Source organism: Petaurus breviceps, unplaced genomic scaffold, assembly GCF_028583685.1.
Source record: "Petaurus breviceps papuanus isolate PSGF00001 unplaced genomic scaffold, PetGlider_PUasm1.0 400, whole genome shotgun sequence".
Lineage (NCBI taxonomy): Eukaryota > Metazoa > Chordata > Mammalia > Diprotodontia > Petauridae > Petaurus > Petaurus breviceps.
Window position 1 is genome coordinate 674201 of NW_027186316.1, and position 10722 is coordinate 684922.

The window sequence follows — 10722 nt, forward strand, 5'->3', positions numbered from 1 at the left end:
ACACAGAACCTAGAAGGTCACACCTGGGAGGGACCTTAGAACACAGAGCCTAGAAGGTCACACCTGGAAGGGACTTTAGAACACAGAGTATAGAAGGTCACTCCTGGAAGGGACCTTGGAACATAATGTCACAACTGAAAGGTATATTAGAATACATATTAAACAAAGATGAGCTGGAAAGGAACTTTTGAATACTATGTCAAAACTAGAAGGGACCTTAGAAGAGAGAATGTCCAAGTTGGAAGCAAGTTAGTGGGAGAGCTGGAACTATCACCCAGGTCACTGCTTCTCAGTACAGTGCACTACAACAGCATTCATTCATTTCATTCGTTCGTTCATTCATTCATTCCTCGCAAATAATCTGTCACGTCTTTTGGTCCTTTCCAACCTGCTTTCTGTACCACTTCTGAGAGCAGCAACTCAGGACAGAGCTGTGTACTCTCCTAATGACAAAAGCAGGCTTGTAGCATACGTTCTCCTTCCCACACTCTCAGTTCTAGTTCACTGGTCTGCTGCCTAGTCCTGTGCACACTCCTCCATCTTCCACCTCTGCACCTTTGCCTGGATTGGGCTGCCCTCCCTCCTCACTTCTCTGCCTGGAAAGACCCTGAACTTCCTTCAAGGCTCAGCTCATGACCCACCTCCAGCATGGCACTCTCCTGATTCCTCCCGATTTTGAACATTCTCACCCTCTTGAAATCAATTATTCTGCATCTGTCTGTCTGTCTCTGTGTATACACACATACATAGGTACATGCATGCACATATGGAGCCATGTATACATATATAGCTATATCTGTACACATGCATGTGTATACATATGTAGATACGCATATACATATGCATATACACATGTCTACTTATATACAGACACGCACTGTATACATGCATATACAGACATATATGTGTATACACATACACACGTACTCATATACACATGTTCACTCTATATACACATGTATGTACCTGTATACGCACACATATTTACTCATATGCACTCATGCACACATATATACACATACACTCTATACACGTATGTGTGCTCATATACACACTATGTATACACATGTGTATGTACATATATGTGCTCATATACACAAAACACACACTATGTATACACATGTGCATGTACTCATGCATGCATATGTGCACACACTATACATACTAATATACATGCAATACATACATGTATATACACACATACACACACTTTGCATCCACTGATCTATGTAGACTGTAAGGTCCAGGAGGGTAGGTAATATTTCATTTTTGTACCTTGGATATTGTAGGTCCTTAATAAATATGCATCGAATTGGTTTATCTTGGGCTAGGCTAAGAAAATTGTACAGTGGTGTGGAAAATTGGCACCAACATAAATCATCCCCAAATCTTTTTTGGTCTGTTTGTTAGCATGGACAGGGGGAGGCGGCCCTTGCCCCCTATACTGTTTGGCTAACATTTTAATATTTCCGCTCCCTGTGCTCATCACCCACCCAGGAATTGTAAGTGGTCCACAGATAATCTACTATGTGAAAAATCCTGAGTTGGCCCTTTGTTTAGTACTTATTGGAGAGTGGGGGGTGGGGGTAGAGAAGCCAGTTTTGAATCTGAGATCATTAGCCCTACTGGCCCCATTCTTGTGATTACTTAGCTCCCCAAACACTTAGAACAGCAGGCGTTTGGGCTCTATGCACTTAGCCAAAAATATTCTGTCCCTTATATAGATTATTACTCAGCATATTTTTAAAAAGAAAAATTCATTTCCGTAGTAGCTCCTGAGCCTGTGAAATTGCTCTGAATGAATGTGTGGTGAATAAACTCTATTTTAAGAATGAAGGATTGGGGCTTGGCTGGACTGGTGGTGCAGGGAGGTGGCTGGGCCAGCCTGCAGGGAAGAGGAATGTTTCAACAAATGTTAGGGACCCTGTCCGGCCTCCCTCCATCATTCTGGAAAAATTCCTTGATGGCTCATTTTGCAGTATTTGTACATATGTGTGCCTCAGTTTCTGTAAAAGTCAGATCTGCTTTGCCTGTCTTTTGTTTACTTTGTTTTTCTTTCTAGCTTTTTCTGGCACAGTGAAAAAACTTAATTACTGTGACTTGTAATAGGCGGATGGAATATTTTAGAACCCTAGATCTACAGCTGGTAGGGGCCTCAGAGGCCAGCTAGTCAAACCTTCTGATCTGAGGCCCAGGAAGGGGAGGTGACATCTGAGGATGACACTGATGGTGATGACACAGAACTTTGAAAGAAAAGTTTTTTCCTCCAAACAACCCTAGGGGACAGGGATTTGTAAATATTATTATTCCCATTTTACAAAAGAAACCAACTCATAGAAGGGAAATGATTTGACTAAGGTCACACAGGTGTGTAGCAGCAAGCACCCCAAGCGTCCCCAGGGTGGCTGCCAACACAGGTTCTTAGATCTGCTTTGTTAAAGGAAAGCAACTCAAAATGGGTTAACAAGCTTACTTTAATCAGTCAAATAAGTATCGTTTACCTAGTTCAGGGGAAAAAGGTCAGCACCCCGAACTTCAGAATATACAGACAGAATTATCAAGACAGAGAAACAGATCAAGTAGACAGATTTCCAAACTGTCCAACCATTACATCCATACCAAATCAACATCTGGGTTTTTCAAAGGTGGGGGGGGGGGCGGCTCTCAACAACGGCTTCCCAGAGTCTCATCTGATCAAATCACAGAACACTTCTCAAAGTGAGCCCCAAAACAAAGCTACACATCAGGGCTTATATAGCCTTCTCCTGGCTCAGAGAATGTAACAACCTTATTGACCCCACTGCCCAATCAAAAAGTATCTACTGAAAAACAAGCCTCCCACCCCAGGCTCCAGGTGCACTTTAGCCTAGGGGCAGGGAAGATCTTTAAAATTTACATTCCCATTACAAGGTGCCAAGTCAGAGAGCTGGGACTTGACCCCAGAATGTCTGGCTTTCAGTCCAGTGCTCTTACCATGCTACTGACAAAGCTATTGGTACCTTAAAACAAACTCTGCACAATCCTAAATTTCATATGACTAAATGTGACTTAGCCGAGTTACTGGTCCTTTGGGATTTCTTTTATATGCTGTTAACCAATAATAATTTAAAAATGAGAATATTTAACAGCATCTGTCACAAATCAAGATGGAACCCCCCCCATTCACCTTCATATTTGTACAGTTATTCATTTCTTTTTTTCCCAAGAGTCACTTGGGGTTAAGTGACTTACCCAGGGTCATACATCTAGTAAGTGTTAAGTGTCTAAGGCTGGATTTGAATTCTGATCCTCCTGACTCCAGGGTCAGCCCTCTGTCCACAGTACCACCTAGCCACCCCTATTCATTTCTCTTTGCCCATATTCATCTACTTCATTTATCAATGACCCATACTAATAGTTGTATTAATGATAAGCATGAGCTCCTGACCAAAAAGAAGAGCCAAGATCACATCTTTCTCTTCATCCAAATAAATGAACCAGAGAAAGGCACCAGGCTCCTTGGTTGGAGCTCTCATAAAGGAGTTATAGAAGGCATAGAATAACACAGTATGAGAAGATGTGGAGGGGTCTCTGTCTGCTCACCAGGGATAGCCTGAATCCATTGATATGCTTTTAAGAAGTTCACACCCTGATGTCCTTGATATATATTTCTAGATCTAGAGTTGTAGGGGCCTTGGAGGTCAGCTAGTCAAACCTCCTTATTTTACTGATGGGGAAACTGAGGCCCAGAGAGGGCCTTTCTTTGGTATAAGTATACCTTCTGCTTATCCAAATCCCAGCCCCTCTGTGCCTTAGGAGATGGTCTGGGTGAGTTATAGTGTCTAAAAGAAATCCAAGTGATGGTGCTTCTGATGATGGCATCTCTTGAGCTAGCTCAAATGGGTACCAGATTCCAGAAACCCCATCTACCATCATGCCCATTCTCATAGCCTTTCCAGCTATTTGGGACCTCTACTGGCAGAGGCTTGGAGAGCCTAGGATCCCCTCCATACTTTAAGAGGGAATTGGAAGAAGCTTTAATTCCAAGGCAGATAATTAATTTCCTTAGAATTAATATCCTATGAAGGGAACTGTCCCCTTCCCTCTCTTCCCCCCCACCCCCAATAGAACTAGCATTCTAAGGAAAGGATCTTGGACCATAAAACATAGAATATTAGAACCGGAAAGAACCTTAAGACATATAATATTGGAGCTAAAGGGCCCTTAGAGACCATCTAGTCAAATCCTTTCCTTTTACAGATAAGGAAACTGAGGCCTAAAGAGAAGACCAGACTTTCCCAAGGTTATACAGCCAGTTAGTGGCAGAACCAAGACTAGAACACCGGTCTCTGAGAGTGCTCCGTCCACTACACCAGACTGTCTCCAAGGTTGTTAGAGTCTAAGGTCTCTTTGTTGTACTGGTTGGTTTTCAGACAAACAGCTACTGTAATTTTTTTAAAATATACTAGTTTAAGGCCTCTGGTGATAAATCTAAGGTCTTTTTTTATTCTTGCTCCTTACTACTTCAAAGGTGTGTGGTAGAAAATGTTCCCTTACAGCTGGTAGGAAGATCAAAGGATTTGGGGTTTTCTCTTTGGTGGGGTTTCCCCGGGCTTTGACTTCAGTATTGCATATGTCATACTCTCAACAGGCTGTTGGCCTGCAGGAAGGAGGCCTACTTAGCTTTTGGTGTTGACACAAGGGGAGACCAAGCAAAAGAGAAAGCAGTTGATTACTGTGGGTATTAGTAGACTTGAGTGCAGTCTTCAGTAACTCACCAGGGGTCACCAGTGCTTTTGGGTGACTGTCATGTCTTGTGGACACTGTCTCTCATTCCCAATGTAAATAAATAATTGGCTTCATAAGCAGTTGCTCGGTCTTCGAGGCTGGCCCATCAAACAACTCTGCTGAATAGATTGCAGAGTGGCAGAGCCAGGCTGGGCTTCTAAACCTTCTCTGCCACCCTGACCCCTGTGGGGAAGCCTAGGGACCCTTCCTCCATTGAATCGTGTTTGAAAATGAATAAAACAGAAATACATAGGGTGACAAAGAAAAGCAACTGTGAAGAGATTGTTTTCCAAACAAGTTTCCGGACCCCAGGTTAGAAACCTGGAAAATGCAATGTTCCACAGAGGATTTTTGAGCATAGGACAAAGAATGGTCAGACTGGAAGGGACCTTAGAACACAGATAGGCAGAACTGAGAGGGGCATTAGAACAGAAGATACAGGCTGGTCAAAACAGAAGGAATCTTAGAACATAGAATATGGAAGGCTGGAACTTTGAGGGGATCTCAGAAGGATGAGACATACGGATCTGCATAACATAGAACATTTGAACTAGAAGAAGAAACTTTAGAACAAAGAATTTGAGAGCTCAGAGCTAGAAAGGCTAGTCCTAAATCTTCCATTTTCCAGATTAGGAAATTGAGGCCCAGAGAGGGCTAATAGCTTGCCCTCAGTAACACAGGCAGCAAGTGTGGTAAAGCTGAGACTGAAGCCAGGGTCCCCCAACTGCCAGTCCAGCCCTCTTCCACCCCACCTCTCCTGTCAGTGCAGTGACATTTTGACTAGGATCTATAAATGTCTAACAAACTGAAAAGGGGAAACATGCTTCAGATTTTGAATAATCAAGATCAATGGAGAAGTGAAAGTGAAGCAATGTATCCGAGTGTTCGTGAATACTTTATTAGAAACTTCCGAAGTCATGTGGGGGACCATCCTGGTTTCAGGGGCCTTGGTACCCAGACAGAGTGAACATCTGCCCTGCTCGGCTCCCAGGCAATGGCATTAACCCTTTGTATTCCTGAAGGGTTTCCAAAATAGCTCTTCTTTGCTAAAGGAGACCCACAGCTACCCTTGGAGATTCCCAGATGCTGTTGACAGTACCACTTCCTGTTTATCCAGACTTGACCGAAATGAGGGAAAGGTAACTAGAAATCCCCGACAAATTTTGTTTCTAGAAAGAGGCTCGTTTGGGGCTACCGAACTGTGGGCCTGTTAGAACTGGTGAGGGTTCTCTAGCTGGGTCTCACTGCTGTGAAGGTTTGCAGGGGGGCGTCAAATCAAAGCATGTGTGTTGTCAGTGGCTTACTTCACATGATATAAATCTGTATCTGTATATCTGTATGTGTGGATATGTGTGATATGTGTGTGTAGGTGTGTACTGACTTGTGTATTTGACTTGTGTGTGTGTTGTACCTAAGTATCATACATGTGTTATATATCTGAATGTATGCATGTATGTGCATGTGTATGACGTGTATATATCTCACATACAAATACACACATAGCCACACAATTGCTAGTGTTTTCCCTTCTAAGGTTATCTTTGAGTTTTATATGTGTATATATTTATATATATATATATATATATATATTTTTTTTTTTTTTTTTTTTTTGCTTTTTGGAGAGAGGAAGGCAGGGCAGTTGGGGTTAAGTGACTTACCCAAGTTCACACAGCTAGTAAGTGTTAAGTGTCTGAGGTCAGATTTGAGCTCAGGTCCTCCTGACTCCAGGGCCAGAGCTCTATTCACTGTGCCACCTAGCTGCCCCTATATGTATCTTATATGGACCTACTTTTGTATATATCCCACCTCACATTAGAATATAAGATTTTTTTTTGTTTTTCTTTAAATTAATTTATTTTAATTTTAGTTTTCAACATTCACTTCTATAAGCTTTTGAGTTTTAAATTTTCTCTGCCTCTCTCCCCTCCCCACTCCCCAAGACGACCTGCAGTCTGACAAAGGCTATACATATCCATAGAATGTAAGATGTTTGTGGGCAGGGATTACGTTAAGGAAGCCCTACCAATACAGCCCTTTCTCTGGGGCTTACAGTCTTTAGAGAGTTATAGTTTGGTCTGGAATGATTGTATTTCACTGTTATAAGGGATTCCTTCATGGGGTAATTCTCTCTACCGATTCGGTCTTAGAGTTGCCTATGGAACTGAGAAGGGAAGTGACTTGGCCAGGGTCGCGAAGTCATTATATATTGGAAGCAGGACTTGAACCCACGTTTTCCTGGCTCCAATGCCAGCTTATTATCCACTATGGCATTCTGCCTCTATAGTATGTTATATTACTTTGCCTCAAAGAAGTGACACTTCTCTCCCTTTCTTCCCCTGACTACAGGTATAGACCAGTTCATATACCATCAGACTTGAACGTTCTATTTGTTTTGCTAAACTGCTTCATTCTCCTTTCTTTCTGGTTTGTTACAAGGATTGGCTCAATGGGCATGGAAGGGTAGGGGGCAATATATTTGTAAGTAAAGGTGATAGAAAAACCAAAGACATCAATAAAAATGAAAAGTCATTTAAAGGATTTTCTAGATGTTAAGAAATATTCTATTTCATCCTAGATTTCAGAATTGAGAAGACCCAAAGTCTACCACCTACCTATATGGAGGTATTCTGTCTAAGACATCTCCAATAAGTTATCATTTAATCTTAGCTCAAGCCTAGGAGTCAGGGTAATATAACAACAACAAATAATAATAATAGCAATAGCAGCTGCTAGCATTTATATAACACTTAAGGTGTGCAAAACTCTTTATATATATAAACTCATTTGAGCCTCACCAAAACCCTGTCAGGTATATATGGCCATTTTACAGATGGAGAAAGTGAGGCATAGAAAAGTTAACTTGCCTAAGGTCACATGGCTAATGTCTGAGGCAGGTTTTGGACTCAGGTTTTCCCTACTCCAGGTCCCACATTCTACCCAACTAAATGCCTTGTAATAAAGAGTAAGAGACCCTGGATTTAGATTCTGGCTCTGCCACTCATTGTGCAACTGTGGACAAGTCAATCAACTTCTCTGGGCCTCTGTTTCCTGGTCAATAAAATGAGGATTGAACTTGCTGACCTTTAGTGTCATAAAGTCCCAATAAATATTTATTCAGTGTTTGTGTAAGACTCCTAATTAAGTGCCAGGGATACAAAGAGATACATGAACTAGCTCCTACTGGCTCACAGAGGTTACAAAGTAAGAAAGTTCTTAGTTGTTGTTTTTTAAATCTTGAGCTAAAATCTGACCCCTCCTCCACCCTTAGAACATCTACCTGTTGATCTTGGTTTATTTGCAAAGGAAGGACTTTTTTCCCTCCAAGTTCAATAGAGACTAAGTTAGTTTGACTCTTTGCTTTGCTATTAGCTCAGTGTTTGACCTTGGGCCAGTCATCTCTTCTGGGACTCAGTTTCTTTCTCTGTAAAATAAGGGATGTGAACTAAATGATCCCTCGGCTACCTTTAAAATTTGGCGCTATGGATTTTTTTTTTGTTCAAAAGTCCTTTACATTGTGTTCTTTCCATTGCTAACATTATAATACACAGTTCCAAAGTCCTTTCCAAATCAGACATTCTATTTTCTAAGGCCCCTCCCAACTCTGACATTTTGTGGTTGAGGTTCTGAGGTTCCCTCTAATTCTGCCATTCTAAGTTCTAAGGTTCCCTCCAACTCTGACATTCTAAGTTCTAAGGTTCCCTCCAACTCTGACATTCTAGATTCTAAGGCCCTTCCCAGCTCTACCAGTCTAGGTTCTGAGGTCCCTTCCAGCTCCGACATTCTTTGATTTTAAGGGATCTCAATCCAGCTTAGCCTCATTGACATGAATGTTTGAGGAAATCCCATGAGTGATATTTTTCAAATGTAACAGTAAAACCAATATCGGGCCTTATTTAAATTTCTGCAACCTGAAGTGTTAGTATTGACTCACGACCATTTTTTTAAAAGAAAGTTTCTCATTTTTTTTATCCACCAAGAGGCAACGTCTCACTTGTTACTTAACATGATTTATCTTTCTAGGATACATCATAATACGTTGTGAGAGCAAGGGAAAGAAGTGTTTTCGATCAGCAATGGTGGGGCATGGAGAAGCTCCCAAATTTGTGTAAACCTCATCGTCTGACAACTTCTTATACCCTCTTTTTGATCTGCTCTCCCAATCATTTTACAATTTCAGTCCATATTTTGCTTTCTCCTTTCACTGAACAGTTTCAACAAAGAAACTCCACCCTGGATAGATGCTCTGCATTGTCTGGAATTCCCCTCTCTATTTATGACCCTTACAGGCTTTTACACATGGAGGCAATTCTGTTGGCTTACCTGTCCCCCAGATGACGTTGTCTCTAGAAGAACAGTGAGAAAGAAGGTTATGAGCTTTTGAATTCTGTGCCCAATCTTATTTAGAAGGGACAGATACAGGAGCTAGTAGAAGAGAAGACAGGATTTCCAGAAATCTGTTCCTGCTTAGAGTTAAATGTCATGTTTCCCCTTCCCCAAAGTTGTCGTGACAAACACTTAATTTCAGCTAAGAATTTACTTTGTGGACAGAAACTCAGCCTCATTGCTACCAATGAAATTTTTTATATCTAGGATTGTTGGAGAATAAGGTAACCTGGGGTTTTGTATATTTTATTTTGTTTTAATTGACAGATGATTCCAGACAGTTTAAGCTTAGAAATCAAGAGTCCAAGGAACCATAATGTCTCTGCATTCCAGACCTTTTCTGGGAATGTAACTCACATTAATTGTTGCATATGTGTGTTAGTTTTTAGGAATCTTTTGAGGGATCTGTGTACACTCAAACAAACTGAACTAGAACGACAAATCCCTATCCATACTGCTGAAGTACTCAACCTAAAGAATGATTTCGACTATCAAGCCAAAGCATTTTGGGGAGTGAAAAGGAGGAGTCGGTACCCCTGGCTGGCAGCTGAACGGGATGACGGTCTGGTTCCTGGTGAAGATGCTAAGAATGAAGAAGAGATCTTCCAAAGAAGGCAGGAACCCTCAGCAGGGAGCCACTGAGGATTGTAGCCTTGACTCTGACGACTGGACCAGCTCTGAAAGTGAGCCTGAACAGCTGGGCTTGCAAAATCCCAACCACTCCCAATGGCAAGAACGAGGACTGCCCCCCAAGCCACACCGGCAGCTCTGCCGCTCCCCCTGCCTGGACCAACCCAGCTTCTCTCACAGCAGCACCCTACAGGACCCAAAGCTTGAAGAGGACAAGCAGCCCCCCGTGGACAAGGAGTATCAGGCCAAAATGGACTTTGCTTTAAAACTCGGCTATGCTGGGGAACAGATTCAAGCTGTTCTGAGCAAACTGGGCCCAGATGCCCTCATCAATGACATATTGGCTGAACTTGTGAGGCTAGGGAACAAGAGTGAGGAAGAAGGCCAGAAGAGTGGAGGAGCTGAACACAGCCATGCTGCCAGGGATGTGACCAGCCCGGAGCTGTCCCTGGAAGACGAGATTACTGACAACACCGAAAACCTGAGACCTGTTGTCATAGATGGAAGTAACGTGGCCATGAGGTAACGCTATCATTTTTTCTTTTCTCTGAGACCAACCCAGGGTAAGGAAATGTCATCTGTTGGTCATTTATTAATAACTTAGATAGAAAGAAAGGCAAAAGCCAGTCCCTGTTACCTGGTGGCTGTAGCAGCAAGCACCCCAGCATCCCCAGGGTGTCTGCGCATACAGGTTCTTGGATCTGCTTTGATAAAGGAAAGCAACTCAAAATGGGTTAACAAGCTTACTTTAATCAGTCAGACATATATTGTTTACCTTGTTCAGGGGAAAAAGGTCAGCACCCTGAACTTCAAAGTATACAGGCAGAATTATCAAGACAGAAACAGATCTAGTAGACAGCTTTCCAAACTGTCCAACCATTGTATCCATACCAAACAACATCTGGGTTTTTCAAAGCCGGGGGGGGGGGGCTCTGGACAACG

At 42.2% G+C, this 10722-nt stretch overlaps 1 protein-coding gene across 3 annotated transcripts in view; it reads left to right on the forward strand.

The window, feature by feature from the left end:
• Positions 1-10722, forward strand: part of ZC3H12B (zinc finger CCCH-type containing 12B) — a 310431-nt gene that overhangs the window by 278686 nt on the left and 21023 nt on the right. For all 3 annotated transcript variants that reach the window (XM_069100388.1, XM_069100387.1, XM_069100386.1), the window contains exon 2: positions 9533-10302. In XM_069100388.1, the coding sequence (XP_068956489.1) occupies positions 9707-10302 (596 nt within the window). In that variant the 5' untranslated portion in view covers positions 9533-9706. The remainder of the gene's footprint in view (positions 1-9532; positions 10303-10722) is intronic.